General features: G+C 37.8%; 1 protein-coding gene across 3 annotated transcripts in view; it reads right to left on the bottom strand.

Annotated features, from left to right (window-relative positions):
* The window catches only part of MGAT4A (alpha-1,3-mannosyl-glycoprotein 4-beta-N-acetylglucosaminyltransferase A), a 77,829-nt gene that overhangs the window by 18,054 nt on the left and 39,662 nt on the right, over nt 1-20,113 (bottom strand). For all 3 annotated transcript variants that reach the window (XM_036384631.2, XM_036384612.2, XM_036384623.1), the window contains exons 6-12: nt 15,784-15,830; nt 15,118-15,231; nt 14,425-14,500; nt 12,946-13,060; nt 4,887-5,017; nt 4,186-4,293; nt 3,593-3,786 (exon numbers count right to left, since the gene is read on the bottom strand). In XM_036384631.2, coding sequence (XP_036240524.1) covers nt 3,593-3,786; nt 4,186-4,293; nt 4,887-5,017; nt 12,946-13,060; nt 14,425-14,500; nt 15,118-15,231; nt 15,784-15,830 — 785 coding nt within the window. The remainder of the gene's footprint in view (nt 1-3,592; nt 3,787-4,185; nt 4,294-4,886; nt 5,018-12,945; nt 13,061-14,424; nt 14,501-15,117; nt 15,232-15,783; nt 15,831-20,113) is intronic.

Below are 20,113 nucleotides of genomic sequence, written 5' to 3'. Positions count from 1 at the left end.
GCGTCATATTTTAAAAATATAAAGCAAATGTATAAATGGATACTAACTTGTCTTTTCCTGCAGCTTTTTTCTTTTAAAATAAAGGTCAGCATTTAAAATGCATTTATACTGAAGCAAACCTGAGACCCTTTCTAAAAACATCCATTCTTAATTCCTACTGCAGAACAGCCATAAGTTATGCACTTTCAAGGGTTTTCTCAAAGTAATAAGTGCATATGTTCTTTGAAAACAACATCTGATTTGTGTCAATCACACCTATAGAGAGGACTCTGAAACTTAGTCAAAAAAGAAAAGGTTGTGTTGATGATGGTCACCAGCATCACCTAAGTGCTGCAGTGGAATGTCTTTCTCAGATGTGTTTTGACTGGTTCATAAAGAAACTCTTAAATATAATTGTCAGATTTAATAAATAAATCTGTGCTTGGAACAGCAATGTACATGCAAAAACAGCAAAGTGGATTACAATAATTATGCAAAAAACCTGGGGGAACAGACATTCAATATTATTTATCTTTACAATGTAGGCTGTTTTGAGCATTTAGAGAACAGTCCATCCCTTTATTTAAACAACACAAAAGCAAGCAACCAAAACCAAACATGTCTTCAACACTGTTATGCAATTTCTTTTTAAGAGGAACCTCCTTCAATCTACCTTCCTTCTCAAGGATTTTCTACTGAAAGAAATATGTATATTTTCTTATTGCAAAGGATGAGACCCTAGATTACTATTAAGGAACTTCGGTGTTTTGTCTGGATAACTTTTGCTTTGAAAGAACCTAGAAAGCTTCAGTACAAGAGCTGTCACTAAAGTAAGCATTAGAATGTTTCCATTTACATGTCCCTGATCTCCAGGTGTGGTTTAGAACAAGCACCATCTATTTGACTGCTTAATATTCAGCAGGAATCTGCCAGCCAGGTCTTGCATAAAATAGGAACAAATGCTACTTTCTGCTCAGTGAAGTGAGCTCGGTTCTCACTTTAAGCTAAGAGATCCTTGACAGTGTTATCCCTGTCAATATTCTCAGATCTCAAAAATTAAATATTTAAAGACTTAATGAAAGCTAATTACTGAACTGCAGAAAACTCAAATTCGGTTCAGCAAAACATTTGGTGTGGAAAAATAAACTACAGGAACAAGTCAGTGCTCTGTCACAGTGCAATAGATGTGCTATTTATTCAGTCTGAGCTGTGGTCAGTATTTCCATTAAAAAACTTCTTCATCACAAATTTATTATGGCAGTTACTAAGCAGTTACCTCAAACTGACTTGGCAGACAAATTTTCCTTTAAATTCATAGAGCTCTTCTAATACTTAAAAGAGAAAAAGAAAAGAGAAAAAGCCTGTTGCATCTTTTCACAGACAGAAGATCAAAAGTGTATTTTCTACTCTTAATTCCCACCATCAGATGCACTTCCCCACCAGGTAAGTCTTCCTAATGTTTGGTCCATTTTCCCTTTTCTGTGTTTCAATCTGCCAGTCACAGTTTTATTTTTGACTGCCTCAGTAAGCATCCTTGAAATATCAGGAAACTCCACCGCTCTACTAGGCCTGCACTTGCCAAATTCTGCAGCTGCTGCTCAAGTTACACAGACAAACAAGTCCCCAGTAATTTGAAATTATAACACCTGTAAATCTAACTAGTCACTGAGTTCAGAAAGGTAAAATACTGTATTTTTGAGGACACTGTGGCAATAGAAGCTAAAAGTTATAGTAAACTTTGAAATGGCTTACAATGATAGCTGAATAGGTAGTATCATTCAAAATTGTGAACTTCCTTTGAGGAAGCAACAGAATGCAAGATGTTTCCTTTCTTCTAAAACTAAAATGAATTTCTTCAATAAATAAAAATAACAGGACAAAACAAACAAGGAAAAACCAAAAACAACAACCCCCAAATCATTCAACCAAACAAAAACCAAACCAAACCAACACAAAAATCCCCAAACAAACAAATCCTACAACCCAGTAAACCTCCACAAAAACACATACAACTACAAAACCCCCCAGAACAACAACAAAGAAAACCAAACAAAAAACTCTCAAAAAAACACCATCCCACCCCAAAAAAACCCAAAAAACAAACAAAAGAAACCCCAAACCAAACAAAACAAGACCCTGAAAAACCCCACTTCTTCCCCCAAAACAACAAAACATATAATCCTCTACAGCTAAGACTATTCTTTAATAGAGCAGGTGGACATAACTACCTTAGGCCTGGCTACAATTTTCCAGGGCACAACAATGACCATTATTTTCCCTCCTTTTACACAGATAATTAGTACTTTCTCATTCCCCTAGCTCCCTTCAACATTAAGGCAGCACGTATTAAAAAATGTATTTTTTCAACTGTTGGCACAGAAAAAATGTTTTGCCTTTAATCTAAGGAGGTGTGGCAATTTTGCTCCTCCACACATGCACCTTGGACAGGCAACCAGGGGAGTCTTTCAAAGCATAGCAATCAACTCAGACAGTAATCTGACATCTCAAACAACAACCTTGAGTTTCACAGGTCAGACTAGTTTGGAACAACATAGTCACAAGGGAACTACATAGTCACAAGGGAACAATCTTCACTGTTTTGCTAAGCCAAGGTGAAGACTTAGCCTTTGATTATGTACCAAGGTACACAAGTTGACTAATTGGATTCAGTTCAGGACAGCAAAAATGTCTCCTTCACAAGGAAAACATTCAGTCAAATTGATTCAAAGAAACTTTGTTCTACCAGGCTATAGGTATTGATCTAAAAAAACCAACCACATAAGGTGTGTGAAGTAAGGAGAAAAAGAATCCACTAACATAGCAATAGTTAACTGGACATTAAATAAACCAAGTATTTTATAAATCTTGAATTACTATGTTGGTGAGACAGTAGCCAGCAAAGCAGCAAATGAGTCTCAAGAAAATGAAAGGATGACTAATCTCTACAGTGCTAATTACCCTTGATTACCCTTAATTCATCCGACCAGTAGTTGAAAAGAAGTCACCTTTAGTACCCCATCAAATCTCAGATATTTGTATTCTAAAAGCAAACACCTCCCTTTCTTTTTTGTTGCATTTTAATATTTTTTAAACAGGTCAACCTGGAATCTTAGCACAGTGAGTTGTTTCAAGCTCTAAAGCTACATCTTAAAAAATACTACCCTTCAGAGTCCCCAGCTTTCAGGTCTGGGGACATCCTTATACGCTCCAGCAAGATTTCTGATCTGGACAACCAAGGAACCAAGGCCACAGGGCGAAACACACTGTACCACAACCATGCCATAGAATTGCTCTGTAATTAGAAACAGACTAACCAACTACAAATAGGACTAAATTGGCTTCTTTTAAATTCTCTGCATCAGAGAAGCACTGGCTTTGCATTGCATTTTTCATAAAGGCTCTAGATTAAATGAAAAGGAAAATTTAAAAGCAAGACAAGATTTATCATAGTAAGAGAATTAGAGGGAAGACAGTAATGATCACTCTTTCAGCTGAACTCCAAATGTCCTACACCATTTCACTTTAGGTTACAATGACAGCCTCAAATTCTACTTTAAAGCATTCTTGGCACAAGAAACTTCATATATGAGACCAGCAGCAAGTAATCACTAACCTTTCTACATTGACTGGCTTGTCAAATTTAAAGAGTATATAATCTCCAGCAACTGGTGTGACAGCCCAGAAAAAATCTTCCCCTACGTAGGTTTTTTCTAGCGTGTGCCCCTGGTAGACTTTTAAAGATGTCGAAACCTCTGCAGGCGGATTCACGTGGATTTTGTGCAGTAATGGTTTCAGGAAGTCTTTATCCTAATTGAAAGACAGACAAACATCATGCTGGTCAGACAACCTTGTTTATTATGTTCCTTTCCCAAGTGGTTACACTTAAAACAAACATTGGCATAAAATGGAAAATGAATGCATTACTCATTTTGGGTGCATCAGATCTCGTACTGCCCAGTAATATGGACATTGCATTAAAGTAAAAAAAAACAGAAAAAATATCCCAAAGCAAAAATCCACATAAATAAGCTGGACTGGAACTTCTACTTCATAGTAGTAACCAGTCTGTAACAGATTTAATTCCAGCTGGAGCAATATACATCATGCTTGAAAATACAAGACAACCAGAAAAGGCTTTTTTTCTCCACAATGTTTTTTCATTTAATCAGCCTGCTCTGTAAAGGAAGGGAAATGTTTTCTACTAACTGTGAGTTTCTGGATCTTCCCTGCTAGAGAAGAGTGGAGGCCAACATGCTGGAAAAGAGAAGGCCTGAAGCGTATCCGTAGGTTAGATTTCTGTCGATCACAATGTTTCTGAAATGGTGGGGGGAAAAGGTAAGGGTGGGATAAAAAACAAAAACAAAACAACACATTAGTAAAAACCAACACAAGGTAAGAACCTAGGCCTATTTAAGCAGTTTTTCTTGTTTTCATTCCAGAAATCTACCAAGATTGCTGTGCAACTGTAATACTGTTCAAGGTCCTTGCACAGAACCTGTTTATTCAGCAAGGGAGTCTCTTGAGAAATGGAGGGCCAAAATATGAAGTTCATTCCCCATTTGTAACTTTCTCCAAGACTGCTAACCAAGCAGTGACATCCTGCACAGCTTCTCCAGTGGTTACTCATATAAGTTTATTTTAGGTCTGTTACACATAGAATCTTACTAGACTTTTGCTTTTTATCCTATTGCACCCATCTCCAAAATCTGAAGCAATGACAGCTATGATACCCCTGAGAACTTCCCTCTAAAGTTCTTCTTGAGATAAAAATCTTGGCAGGAAGAAAGACTCTTCCAGAGCATGCAGTAACCATAATGTACACTATATGCTGCCTTTCAGCTCACAAAAATTAACTCGTTCATCATCATAAGAGCATTTTAGAAGCTTTATAATAAAAACAAACTTACAGCATCTTTCTCAGGGTTACACACTTTCACCCAGAGGATATGGTCCAGGAGCCAATCAATAGGTTTCTCCTTATAAAACATAAATATGAACTCTACAATAAGAGTGATATCTGGAGACTGGAACATTTTACCTGTGAGTGACATTAAGAATAACTGGAGTTACTTTAGATTAGAGATAATATTTCCTTTGAAATAAATGAGATGGCAGATATAATATTTGTGCTGAGACAAGAAATATTAGCACTGAACAACTTGAAATTTCAATGTTATTCAAAGTTCCATACCTTTCAACTAAATAAAACAGCTATTCAAACAATAACTTGTCACATATCTTGGTGCTATCAAAATATTCAGTGTATATTCAATGTATACACTAAAAGTCTCCTAAAGAATAGAAATTGTCAGTTTTTAAAATTAAGAGAAAGAAGAGTTATGGATTGGCATCTGTTGTTGCCCATGTCACGTGTAAGTTCAAGCACCTGAGACGAGGAGTATTGCAAGTGTTATCTGCCCAGTCACACAGTTTCAGCTTCTGCAGGTACAGAAAGCAGAGATGCAACACCTACCACTAACTTCACAACCTCCCAGGCAGGAAATCAAAGGGAAAGAAGGAAGCTACCAGAACATACCCAGAGACAATGCAACTCAAAAAGAGACATCCCCCAGTAACTGGAGTTTTTTTCTGCAGTGCACAAGCCATCAGCAGGACTTCTGGGTGGCACTGCGCAAAAGGATTCCTGGGAATCCTGCAGACTGTGAGGCTTAAAGGAGGCCTTTGCAAAAGAAGGAAACTTACTGTTGATGAAGAAAGTCTATCTAATATCAATATGAGCAATCACCTACATGGCTGTGGAACACATTCCTCTGGCAGTAGAGGTGTCTGAAGAGAAAGGTGGCCAATACACAGGGCTACTGTGTCAATCTGAATGCAGCACTTGAAAAAGGAGCCTTGCATGAAAACACTGCTACAGGAGCAACACAACTGGCAGTGGGGCAGTCCAAGGCTGAAGACAGACTTGTGCTTGCAGGGACAAGTGCTTGCAGGGAGTGCACTGAAGCATTGGAACGGGCTGCTGAGGGGAATGCTTAAGGCACCATCCCTGGAGGTATTTAAAAGATGTATAGATGTGGCACTTGGGGACATGGTTTAGTGGTAGATTTGGCAGTGCTGAGTTAGTGGTTTGTCTCAATGATCTTTGAGATCTTTTCCAACAAAAATGTTTCTATGACCATTTGCCAGCTAAAATCCCAAAGGCAGCTCCAGATTTCAAGGAAGATTCAGAAAACATCACCAGGTTTGCAGATGAAGTCTGAAGTCTTTGCTAGGTTACAACAGAGAAGGCAAGGAAGTAAGATGTCATGTAACCATGAATCTCTCAGGAAGACATCTGCTGAAGGGATTCAGTTCTGCAGATGTTGCTGAGATGTGGGCAGTGCTGGACTGAACAGGGATGGGCTACTGGGACATCTGTGTACCAATGGATCAGAGTCCAGCAGAAGCTCTTTTCCAAGGCAAGTCTTCTGTCTATCCACATTTCAGAGTCCTGTACAACACACTGACAGACAGCACTCAGGCATGGGAAATGTTTTGAGGGTTTTTTCCACTTGTGAAGAGGCCTCTATAGACTTTCTAAATAACAAGTTCCATAAATGGTAGAGTTTCTAATATTTTCTCTACTCTTAGGAAAACCAGCTGGAGTAGACATTAAGAGGAGATCACTGGAAGAGCCTTGCCCCTTTCAGAAAGCAGGTCTGATGCAATCTCTTTTCTTTATGACTTGTGCAAAATTGGATCAGAACAAAACCAATGCAAGAATATTCAATGGAAACTCTGAGAGCAGTCTGGAGGTGTCTGAGTTAGACGACACCATCATGCCATACAACAAATATGGCAGAAACATCTGACTAAAGTACCAATTATTTCACCTGTTAGAATGATGCTATACTCATTATAGTAGACAATTTACACACTGGGGTGGAAAAGTAAATGTGATAAAACATTAACTGATTTGTCATTGCTATATCAACGTTGTCCCTTAGAGAAACTTTTCACCCAGCCCTTTACAAAGCAAAATATTGTCATCACTTTTAAGTTGCTGCTGTAATGAGGTCCTCAAATAGGTATCTCCACATGAAAATACTCTGTAACTAAAATTTGAAACTTCCACTACACAAGGGACAACACTTACTAAGCTAGGGACAATTGCAAAGCTTTATTCTTAAAAGACATCAAAAAGATGTTATTATTTTTATTAGTACATTGTTTAACATTATTTGTGGAAGTAAATATTTAAAAATGGGTAGGAAACAATCATATGATTAGTTAAATGTTGTGTAAAATAGTCATGCAGAATAACAGCTTTCAGCTTGTCACACTTCCAACTAAACAGATCCCAATTTTCCTGGTGATTCATCTCTGCCTACTGCTTCCAATGGCATAGGGCAAGAGAGGAGAAAAATATTGCAAGCCCTGATAAAACACCAGCTAATAAATGGAATTATTGAGATGTTTCTGGGATTTTTATGGGACTGAAACCATCATTTCTAGGTGACAGCTGCTGAGGCAGTCTGTCAGACACATCTGTTTCCATACAAAGTCCACCTTTCCATGTGTTGTCAGAGAGATGCACAATATGATGAGAGTCAGAAGACAGAAATATCCCCACATATTGCCCTAATCTCAATGCCTCTTCCAGGATCTGTACACAGCCATGATGCTCTAGAATACTTTTATTCTTCTACCCAAGGACAGAGCAGAAGTATCACACTGACATTTTTTTCCTTTGACTAGCTCATCTTCTGAAGAACATAAGGATTACTGACTGTCTTGTCCTCACCCACAGACCATGTCACTGAGAACTTGGCATGACAGTACAGGATCCTACAATTAAGTAAATTGAGAACAAGACTGAAGATATGAGTAGGAATTTACTCTTATCCCTAATTTAAGTTATCCTAATTTTACATAAAATAGCAACAGGATATCAATGTATTATTTACCTCCATATGGCAAACTTGTCTAGGCTCAGAGGCAGTTTCCTCTAGGCTGGCACTCTACTGTCCACCATGAGTCAACCACTCCAGACCCCAGAATTAGATTACTGGGGAGTAATCTAATCGTCATGGTGATATCACAGGGCACAGCAGGGAAAAACAAACAAGCAAACAAAACCCAACCAACCAACCACAAAAAACCAAACCAACCAACCAAGCCACTCTGACACATCCAACTGCAGCTAGTCAGAATAAGAGAGGTGAGCCAGCTGTACCTGCACTTTAGACCAAGCAGCCTCTCTGCCTTACACTCACAGCACCATGGAAGTGTTCAACGGTGAACACAAAGTCTTCTCATGTTAATTGCTAATGAACACTGGAGCAAAGATGAACAGGAAACACCCTGATCCCAAGACAAGCCCTTGTCTTCCTTCAGTAACCAAGGACAGACATGCCCATACCACTGTCTGAAATGCTGTCACCACCTTCCACACACAGCTTGGTCCCAGCCCCTCATCCCTCTGTATAACATCACCTCACTTATCTGTCATTTCTGTCTCAGGACACCACCTGCTCAGCAGTTCTGCCATGGATCCATGTCCCCTTTTTTCCATCAAAACAGTCTCCCTACGGCAGCTCAAAACCAGAGCTCTGCAGTGAAGTCTCTGGTTAAACAGGCCTTCAAAGCTCTGGATCCCTGACTGGGCACACCTAGTCCTTGTAATGGAAACCAGCCCAGTATAACTCCTACTGCACAGATCCAACACTCAGCCCCTCTGAATTCAAATCAACCAAGCCCTTGCCTAGTCTCTCCTAACCAAGAGCAGCAGCAGCACCAGCCTGGCTTCCCTAGGGCACAGCCACAGCCCAAGAACAAGCAGCAACATTTGCTGAGGTCCTTCTGTCCTGCAGCTCCCATGAAGCAGCACATGAGGAAAGTGCTGTGAGCCACAGAACCACTGAGACACCACCTACATCCAGCCTAGGGATTGCTCACTGGCCATCCCCAATATGCAGCCAGAAATCATCCAGCCAAAGATACCTAAGCAAAACACTGCAGTGAACACAGACTGCCTCTAGCTGCAAACTCTGAGAAAGAACTGAAGCAATGGCTCATCCTGCACCATGTAAATGCACTTGGTACAGTACATGGGAACAGTCATAAATCCAGGACACTCTGCTGACAAAACTTCAGAGCTTTTGGATTCTGGGCACATGCAACCTATCACTGTGAAGAAACTTCAAAATCTGAAAGAACTAAGAGACAAAGGTAAAAGTTTGCTCCATAAAACCCTAGAGATACAAAGTGTAGACTTTGTCCAATTTATTTATCTATATTGATAAAAATGACAATCAGGACTGAAAAAAAAAAACAAACCTGTGGAACACTTTCTGATGTACTGTGTCCTGACAAGACTTCTATTCATTTTTCAGTCCCTTTAAAGGCCATCCTTAGTGAATTATTCTGGCTATCTCAGTATTTTGCTGGCAAATACAAGGCACATACAAAATAAAACACTTTGTTTTCTAGTTCTCTGAACTGCCAATATCTAAATCATTTTAATTCTTCCACATAAGCATCACAAATATTGAATCTACACCAACAATAATTTTACACCTGCAAGCACATATTCTAGCCATAGCTGATGTTTTCAATGCTTTCCCTGGTAATGATATGCAAATTGCTGGCATTAAAACCAGAATCTCTTTGAAGTTATTTAAAGCTCAAATGTTTGACTTGCTCTACTCTTTCCCAAACTTCAACTATGTGCACAGCTTGAGCCAAACTGCAATCAGAACAACTTAAAATAATCAAAACAACAGGCCTTAAAACATCAGGACACAATAAGACTCAGAGGAAGTGCACAAGACAACCAAAAGGCCATTTCAGACCACTGCATGAAATGTTTGTGACAGCTGGCATTATAGGTACAGTGCAAGGATTGCAGTTCCTCTGGAAAACACTTCAGCTCACAGGCAGTTGGAAGACAAATCATTATTCCTCATAAAAAGCCAGTAGGACTTTCCTACATTATGTCACAGGTCTCACAGTGCAAACAAGAATCCAGAAGAGTAAAAGATACATCTCCTTCCCCAGAGCTTCTCAAGGAAACAGCATACATCTCACCCATTATTTATTAGATACTTGACAGCACTTAAGACTATGCTTTCAGGATTAAAAAAAACCAAAGGAAGCAACGTCTGTTCTGTGGCAGAGGTGACAGAATTCTATAATCCTGCTGTCAGCCTAAATAGCTACATTTGCCACTTCCTCGTGTAGCACATGCATAAATTAGATTTTCAGTTCAGAAATACTCTATGACAAAAAATCCCACATTTTTACCTCGCAATCTTGCAAGCTAAACAAGGTTTCCAACAGCTAACAGTGAATCAACCACACCTCTCTTTTTGAGAGATTATTTCTAAATCAGTAGCATCTAGACAACAGTTGCCCAGAGAAGCTGTGGATAATCCATCCCTGGAAGTGTTCAAAGCCAGGCTGGATGGAGCTCTGAGCAACTTGGACTAGGGACAGGCGTCCCTGCCCTTGGCAGGGGGGTTGGAACTGGATGACTTCAAGGTCCTTTCCACACCAGGTCATTCTATGATTCTGTGAATTCAGTGCTCTACGTTATTTCTTGGACATCTACACATAAAACTGATCCCCAGTTACAAACTAGTGTTGCTCTTCCCAAAGAAGATAGCTGCATTACCAAATTGCCACAGGATCAGTCTGCATCAAGATCCATAAAGGGACAGCAGAGATGAGAAAAATCTACATTACTTGCATAAAATTTCCAAGCAATATATGGTTATAGCACACCAATGTGTACCAGAGCCAAAATTTTCAGTTGCTCCTATGAATACTAATTTTCCTCTCAAAGCTTAAAAACATAATAAGTAGCTATATTGGAAGAACAAAAAAAAATCTAATTTAATTTTCTAGGTAGAAAAGCAACGTTAAGATCTGTAACCATAGCTAAACACATCTGAAATTCTACTGATATCATGTAGTTAAAAAGAGGCAAACAAATATGATACAAGGAACAAAGAACAGGAATGCAAGCAGCAGGAGCTAACAACTAAATTTAACTACAGCTACTTTCAGAGCCCACACTGCCCAGTAGTATACAGACAGTGTAGAAAAACAAGATATTTTTAAAGAGTTGTGCTTTTGATTAAGCCAAGTCTCAGTATTAAGAACTATCTACCCACCCCACCAGGCTTGAATACTGTGCTCTCTACAACAGAGAATAGGAAGGGGGGGGGGTGAAATACACAAATACTAAGCAGGTTAAGTGACCTGAAATACAACTGCATGGGGTAGACAGCACACATCATAAAGTGTAAGTTTTATGCACATTTGGTTTTATGCACATTTGGTGTGTCATTCTTGCAGAATGGCAATTTGTAAGTGAGCACACTCTACTACTAAATCAGGCAAATGTAGAATAGATGTAAATTCTATAGCCCAGGAACTCCATAGAGAATTTACACTTAAAGTGCAATTAGACTGGAGCTTAAACTCAAATTGTGGGCTTAGTCTGGGTGACTGCTTTACTGTTCAACAGTAGAAAAAAAAATCTTATCAAATGCTGTATTCAAGCAGTCTCTGCTAACACAAAACAGAATGTTGCAAGGAGTTCCCCAAGTAAGGAGAAGTTTATTTAGGGCAAGATGTCAGTAAACTACTTAACTTCTTATTTTTCCATGCTAGGCAGCATAATTTCCTATTTCTCCCACCTCTAAGGCCACAGAACCAATTCCATAATTATTTCATCAGTAGTGTATCTCTGATGGTAGCCCAAAGCAGTTAGGTGATGGCCAGGTGTCTAAGGAGACTTCACTCTGCCCATTTCCTTTCCTCCTGTTTCTGTAGGTTAAACTGGCAGGCAAGTCTACAAAGTCTACATTCTGTACCCTAACATAGCATGTAGGAGCGATAATTTCTGTTTTCCTTTCTACTCCAGCAATCTCTGAGTCCCCCAAAGTCAGGAACTATTGCCCACTGGATGCTGAGCTGGAAACAGGAGAGCACATATTCAAGTAGTGCCAACATGCTCAGTTCATGTACAACCATTATGGGTCACTGAGCTAAAAATGAAGCCATTCTCTGGCAAGTAGATCCAAAGGAAAGAGAATAATAAGAATTTCCAAGAGAATGACAGAACTCATGGCTGCACTTTTATCTGTTACACATAGGATTTTCTTTCTGTTCTGAACTCAACTTACAGCCTTCATTTTGGAACCATTTGTGTTGGCCACAGGAATCTTGAAAGTCTGCCCCAGCTTTTGATTTTTCTTTGCATATCTCCAGCTTGTTGCTTTTAAAAAGATCATGACACATCAGTAATGAAATAACCTTTTGATTTCTAAAAACTCTTCCAAACTTCTCTATCATTGCTTTTCTATTTAGTATCTCCCCATGAAAAGATGTTACTGTAAGAGCAAAGAACCATAATTTCCAGAGCACCCTGACATCTGACCCACAGCCCAAGATCCTGCATTAACTCCTCTCACTGTTGCTCATTGCAAATGACAGACTCTGACTGCATCTAGGAAGGAACAGATTGTTGTAAATTCTCCTTCATGAAGTAGAAAGATGGAGATAGAACAGGTTTTGCAACAAACTGATGCCTCCTAATTCTTGGAAATTTTGGCACAAACAGCAATGAAGTTATTTTAGGTGGAGTTAATTTTCATGGTTTTTCTTTATTTCAGTCAGTTATGCGTTAAATACATTTCAATTTAACAGCAGCTAAATTCAAAATAAATAATGCCTTGCAGTTTGATTGTTAGTATTTTTATAAATTAATTTTTGGTTCTAAAAATGCCCTCTTTTACAACAGTTTGAGTTTGCCTCTGTCATACAAAAGTAGATGAAACAAATGAGGGGCAAAAGCAACAACCATGAGCTAAACCAGAGTTCCAAAAAAAGGCAATGAATTTCTACTTCTTGGTCTATTTCCAGCACAAAGAAGAAGCTTTGAAGTCAGATCACTATTAATTCGCAGTCTGAGTACAAATGTATTCTTTCAAACTACAAAAGTGAACATTTTCTTACCAATGAAACCCAGCTGAGAAAATTCTAGAATCATCCAATCTTCAGAAGCAAGCTGAAGTGCAAAATTTTTTATTGTGCTGAAATAATTCTGCTTGACAACAATGTCATCTTCAAGCTAGAGGAAGGTAGAAGCAATATCAACATTAAAAAAAGCACTAGCAAAGCAACAGAAAAAAGTACAGCTAGGAAATACTGACTTATAATAGATTGCTAACACATAGCCATGTATTTCTAATGCTAGCACTGATATAAAACATAGATGCCATAGCCTGGAATAACTATTGTAGGGATCAGTCTGTCTGTTTGTGGAGAACTAATACAGAATCCTTGTGGAAAAGTAATACAAAACTAGTAAGAATCTACAAACATATCTCAACTTCTTACTTTAGAACACTACTTTTCCAGCTTCTTTCTTCAAAGGAAAAACATCCATGAAATAATGTTAGTCTAAGTGGCATCATCAGAACAAGTTTAATATCTGTATTATCTGTACACAAATGTGACTGCTTACTCACAAATGTAAGAGCACTGAAAGAGTTCCTCCTCTGAGACAGGAGGCTAAGAGACACAATATCTGCAGTCCATAGCCACCTAGCCCAGGCTGCAGAACTGCCAACATGGGGTGCTACAATGCCTTTAATTCACAGTAAGTGCTGTAAGGCCATTGCTGCAGTAGAGATCCTGCTTCTCCTGTCCTTTCTCACAGTGCAGTCATGCCCTCCCCTCGTGCTGGCACTAATATTTGTGCAACTTCTCAGTATCAAACCAGACTGTCACATGCTATTGGCTCTGCAGCTTCCCAGAGAGCTGAGACTCCAACAGCTCTCAGAGAGGAGTCAGCATAGCTTTGTGAAAACTAGATGAGATGTGTGGGACTTTACACCCCAAGGACACAGGCACAACATCTAAATAAAGATCATCAGTGCAGTTACTAAATCTGCAATACCTGTAGGTAAGACTCCTACTTCAAAGCAGAAACACATGATAGGAAAATTCTGAGCTAAAGGGAAGAACTACTTAACTCTGTTGTTAGAAACCTCTTTAAAAAAAATTCCATGTCTACACACAACAGTCATATTAAAGTGACACTGCACTTTCAAAAGAAAATAAAAATAGATTTTAGCTTCATTCATTCCCACTAAAAACTATGCTGGCTTTTTTTTTTTTTTTCCTAGGGAACTCAACAATAATTCATTTCAGGGACAAGGAAAAAACAGGCTTCTGTGATTCCTTCACTTTTTTTTTTGCTAGGCCTCTTAAGAGAAGTGACATAGGATAAATTACTTTTTACTTCAGAGACAGTGAGGCAGTATCCTGCTCAAACTACTTTCCCATATACCATAACCACCATACTTAATGCCCTCTTTAAATGATGGGATCAAGTTCTCTGTTCTGTGTAGGTCCTTCTGATGTGTCCAACAACATAATTTCCAGAGACTAATTTGAAAACTTGTCTCAAAATAAAGAAGAAAAATTTACCTGAATATAATAAACCCCTTTTTTCTGGGCATACATCATAAGAAAACAATAATCCAAGTTTTGTTTTGTTCTCCATCTGAAATTAAATTGAAAGCTTAAGGTTTATGAAAAACTGTTATTTCAATACAAGCTGGCAATATAAAGTAAATTTCATTATGAAGAATGACACATGTTAATGAAATGTTAGGACAGCTGCTTTTGGCATTGTTCCCTCAGGAAATCCACTGTCTGGAAAAAAAAAGGAACAAAGCTTTCACCTTATTCTTTAATACAGACATCAAACTGGTTTAATTTGAACCTGACTTTGTGACAACTACCTGACATTTCACTAAAAACACATGTGCATTTAAAATGGTAATTCAACAAGTACTACTGGGTTTTACCCTGTATTTCATGAAGAAAACCAGCAAATGAAAGAGTCCACATACAGGAATAAAACTATATTAAAAGTCTCAGTTTCTCCTCCCATAGTTTAACACTAAATGGATTCAACCAAGCTTAGGCTCTGATCATGCACAGAGCAGCATGTAGCTAAGAATGAGATGGATTCATACAGCATTTTTAGCATCCCCACACTTGCAAGAATTACAGTAAGAAAACATTTCAAGAATTCACATCCCACTTGCCGTTTTATAAACAACCAAAGTGTGGGTGTGGGAGGAGATGGGAAAAGATCTGGGAGAATAAACCTACCTCACTCTCTCTTTTGAGTCTCCAAATGTTTCTTTCAAGTTTGTCAAGTCAGGATAGTATGTTGCAGGAGGGGCTATTACTTCCACCAAGCCAGAATTGATCTCTGTGGAAAACCTGTCAATGGAAACATCCTGAAGTCACACGGGAGATTCTGAGTCCTGTAGTTCCTGCTCCCTGTCTGTTGGAGCAGTTGCTGTGTCTGGGTATGAGGACTTGCTCAAATGAGCCATATAGAAGAACAGCAGTATAGAAAAAAGTATTGTTTTCCTTAGCATGTCCTTCAGAGCACTATCACCTTCTTACAATCAGAATCAAACACTTTCTAAACATTTTTTGTGCTTTTTCAGAAACTAGTGATTTTTTTCCTACAGTTCTCTTTGAACATAGCGAACACAAGGCCCTAACTCAGATGTCACAAATTTCTGTTCATGTTTAAACAATCCCATCTGTTTATAGTGCATCAAATAATTTAATCCCACTTACTGTTTTACAGTTTAACTGACTGAATCACTGCCTCTTAATTTGTCTTACTTTTTTTGTTCAAAAGTCCAAAGCTCCACAAAAAGGCATGATCTCTAATTTCCAGAAATCTTTATTTGTTTATTACAGCCTGATTTATTTTATCATCAATAAACTAAGAAATCCCCAATTAAAACTACAACTTACTCTCTTTCCAGGCTTGCAACAACACTGTTAACATAATCAAGATCAGTCTGGGGAAAAAAAGCAAAAAAAAAAAAAGAATAGATTACTTGATAGTTCTAGAGTTACATGTCAAAAGAACAAAGTAAAATAAACATTGCAGTTGGCTGTCCTTGAAAACCACTTTCATTGTGTAAGATATTGGAGCAATAAAAGAAAACAACACACATGTAACAATGTCTTACCTCTAATATGAGAATTTTTTTGTAAACAGAGGGGAATAATTATCTCATACCTGCACTTAACAGAAAAGTGTTAAAAACTCACGCTCTTGATGACAAAATGATCACTGAGTGTTTGTGTAAGAAGAACTTGATATTATTACTATACAACAATCACAATAATATTCAAGAAAATATTACCAAAGAAATCTTTCTGGAAAACAGAGCATTGAACACACACGCATACACACACACACTCCTCTCTCAAAAGTACACCTCCTAAGCTTTGCATTTAAAGCAAATGCCCTAACCAAAGGGAGCAGTGAGCCTGCTGCCTTTCTGACCAGGGTTGCTTTTTTGCATCAGGGACAACTAATCCCATCAATCACTCAGTTCTCATAGATGCAACAATTCTAAAAATTACTCGTTGGTGAAAATACAAATTGTGACATTCTGGAAAAGTCCAGATCATCTAAATTCCCAGCACTGGGCAATTATTCAACCTGGCTGTACACATGCATTCCAAGAAAAGGGAATTTGTGAACTCATAAATGTGACTGAAAACTCTGGTCTTTGTTACACTTACTAATCTAATGATTTGATATATTGTTTAAATTTTTGAAAAGAATAGTCTATAAATCAACCCAGATTCTGGCTCATGAGGATTCTGGAGAAAGAGTTGTCTTTGAAACACCAGAAACAAAGGAACAGTTCAAATTTTCTCTGATGAATTTGTAACACAGGATATCATTAAAGGATTATACACAGAGAATAAATCCCTCCCAAGCCTTTCTATAGAACTGTTAATCTTGTTTGATAAAGGTGCTCACCCTTTGATCTTAAAAAAACACCATTTCTATTTTTTAAAGATTTATTTTTATGAAATCAAACATAATGCCAGTGACGCACGCTTTTTAAAAAGGATAACAACAGCAGTGGATTTCTTCCAAAAGCAGATTTTAAATACCACAAGAACGTGTGAGTAGAAAGTATTTCTTGTAATTTTGTCATAGGTATTTTCTTTTAAGTGCTATGCCTAGTGCTGGGCAGAAGTTTTAGTAAGCTGGTAAGGTGCTCACAATTTAAAACTCATCTTGCACTGTGTTCCACACATGGAGACTCACAAGTCCATATGGATCTTTATACATCACTGTTTAAATACTTCTATGGATTGTTTATACACATTTAATTAAGAGAATGGAGTTGGACATAAATTCTACTGTTTTGTGTAACAGCTGCAAATCACAGTAACCTAGTGCCTACATAAAAATAATTGTAATATAACCATCTTTAACTGAAACATTTCTTTTTCTCTCTTTTCAAAACCTTTTAAATGTTAAAAATACAGAAATTGCAGTTCAATCATCATGTGAAAAAACAAAAAATTTGCATTTCAGTCGGCATGCCAAATTTCAATTACTCAGTCCAGCATTAAGAACTCCAACACATGTAATACAGTCCATACTGAAATTGCATAGAAAATATAGGATTTATATATATCTACATACACACACTCAGCAGAAACACAGCTAGTTTCTATTCAGTTTTCCAGAGATTAAAATAAATGCCAAACTTCATGCCAACTGGAATCATATATTTGATCACAAGCCCATGCCTTAGTGCACATCTCCTTAGCAGGAACATAGTTTTGACCTATTTTCCAGACTACCATGAAGCCTTGCTATTGCTTGTAAAACCTTACACTCTTGTACAGAAAACAACACAATCAGAAAAAAAAAAAAGTCTGGAATAAGAGAGTTTTCTCCTACTTTCCTGTTTGCATGCTTCACATGAAAGGCTGGCAGTTCCCCCAGTCAGAGCTGCAATCACAATAGGATCACATCAAAAAGATGCAGCTTGAAGTCTTCCAACCTCATATGGTTAATCTTGACTGTCACAAAAAATCAAGAAGGTCTGGTCTAGCTGCTACAAACACGAAATACAGAAAATACCACTGCTGGCTTAGTAGGCAACTTTTCCTTCTCAATCAGCAATCACTGAATCACTGTAGTGCAAAAGCTTCTAAAAGTGACACTTTTAAAAAGAAAAAGAACACATAGATGAGAAGAGTTGATGTCATTTTTCACATGATCAAATGCATTAAAACACTGTATTCTGCCATCATTTTAAAATAAGCAGTTGTATTTCTATCTACCAGCTTCATACAAGATTCAGAACCAGGATTTCAACACAAAACATCTTTCTACATCAGAGCTTCAAGAGACAATTGAGTCCTCTCATTGCCCAGTCTACCACTAAGTAGGATCTTCAAGACATGTCCCAAGAAGGTGGCACTTTGATGTTAATTCATACAACATCATGAAACGAGAATACACAACAGATTTGATCAAGCTGTGACTACACCAAGGGCAGAGTTAAGTAGACAGAAGACTTTGCAGGGTAGCAATGGAAGGAAATCTGGAATAGCTAAATTAAATCTAAGGATCTTTCAAGCAGTATCAGTAAATTCAATCAGAAGCTTAAAAGCAACAGATAAAAAATCCATTATTAATCAAAATCTATTTCCTATTTTCGAGGAATGAAGTGTTTACTGCCTTGACAAATAAGATACAAGGTCCTCTTTATCAATCTGAAGGACACAAGACTGCTCATCTCCAATAATCATAAACAGGATAAGACAAATCCAGATTTAAAAAAAGAAGCCATCAAGAAAGAAAAATGTGTAACTGTTCTTTAGGTTTTCAGCGAAAATCATCTGGTCAATTTTGGAGTAAACCTGATGAACTTAAAATCTGTTTCATTGCATCAGTGCTGCTTGTAGCTATTGAAGTGTTGCTGGTGATCATAACAATACAGCTATGAATGCTTTTGTCTATCAAATCCAAAGGCATTACTAAAACTATCATTTTTTCTTACTAACACTCCTAAGGCTGAAGATTAAAAGAAATCCCTAGGAATTCTAGACCCATAAAAAAGAAGCACAAATGAGTATTTTAAGAATAAATCCCTTTAAAGCAATTAAGTGCAGAATTGTGTTAGGCCCCAACCAAAGATAATTCCCAGCCACAAGGATACATCTTACCAATGAATCACATGAAGCCTTACAAAGAACTTTGTCCTGGTGAGTGGATCTCAGAGAACTTCATAATGAAAGGCATAGGTAGGGATGGTTATTTTAGTATCAGCAGTTCCAGTTGTTTGGCCTGTTCTTTCTTCCTAGCCATATGAAATTACTGATCTTCAAGACAATGCAAAACACTTGAAGTAGGACACTTTTTTTTATTCACACCAGACCAAGGACTGATTCCCATCAGCACCTTCCCTCCATCAAAGGCAGCCATGAAATGATACATAGCAAAGAATAAGAAGAAGAAGAAGACAAGCACATACAACACCCCCTCCTGCTATCATCCACGCTCCAACTACTTTCAGTTCAGGTTACTTCCTGAGACAGATATGATTTTGTGTATTTGATATTCTTCAGTAGACTCATCTTCAAGGTACCTCATTAGCATCCCCTTGAGCCTATCTAAACTTTCAACAAGAAAGGAAGATTCTAGTTTATGAGATCTGTGGAGTTTTATAAGCCAGTGAACATGGCTGTATCTAAGGTTTAACTGTTTACATCAACAATTTTGATGACAAATGCATGTAGAATGCTTTGATGAATCTCTCATTTAAAAAAACCTCAGAATCTGTTGTAGAACAAACTGAATTTGCAGATTGTCAGTGAAATAAGTTTAAAAATTTCCTCTGTTTTTGCAAAATGCTGTACTCCAATTCTCTAAAACACTTTTCTGAAGTGCTGGCAAGGCTGCACATCAAATTTGTGATTATTCTAACATTTGTCTGAACAGACATCATAATTCTCAACAAACACAGAAAGAGCCAGAGCAGCAGTGAACTTTCCGAACTTCTTGATTGATTTTTATGAATGAGAGCGTGCACAGCAAAGCAGGAGAATACATTAGCTAGCAGTCAAAATGAGAGGTTAGAAAGTTCTGATGAACAGCTAGACAAATGTCCTACAAAACCAAGATTTCTTCTTTTAAGAATCAACCCTTTCATACTGTTAAATTCATACCCTCAAGAATGACAGAAGGTAGACTGTTTCTAAAAATGTAAGAAAAAACATGGCATTTAAGACCAAAAGCTTATTTACTGTCTTAAGT

Source organism: Molothrus ater, chromosome 2, assembly GCF_012460135.2.
Source record: "Molothrus ater isolate BHLD 08-10-18 breed brown headed cowbird chromosome 2, BPBGC_Mater_1.1, whole genome shotgun sequence".
Classification (NCBI taxonomy): Eukaryota; Metazoa; Chordata; class Aves; order Passeriformes; family Icteridae; genus Molothrus; species Molothrus ater.
The sequence above is the reverse complement of the archived record's forward strand: the minus strand, read 5'-3'. Positions and strand labels throughout refer to the sequence as shown.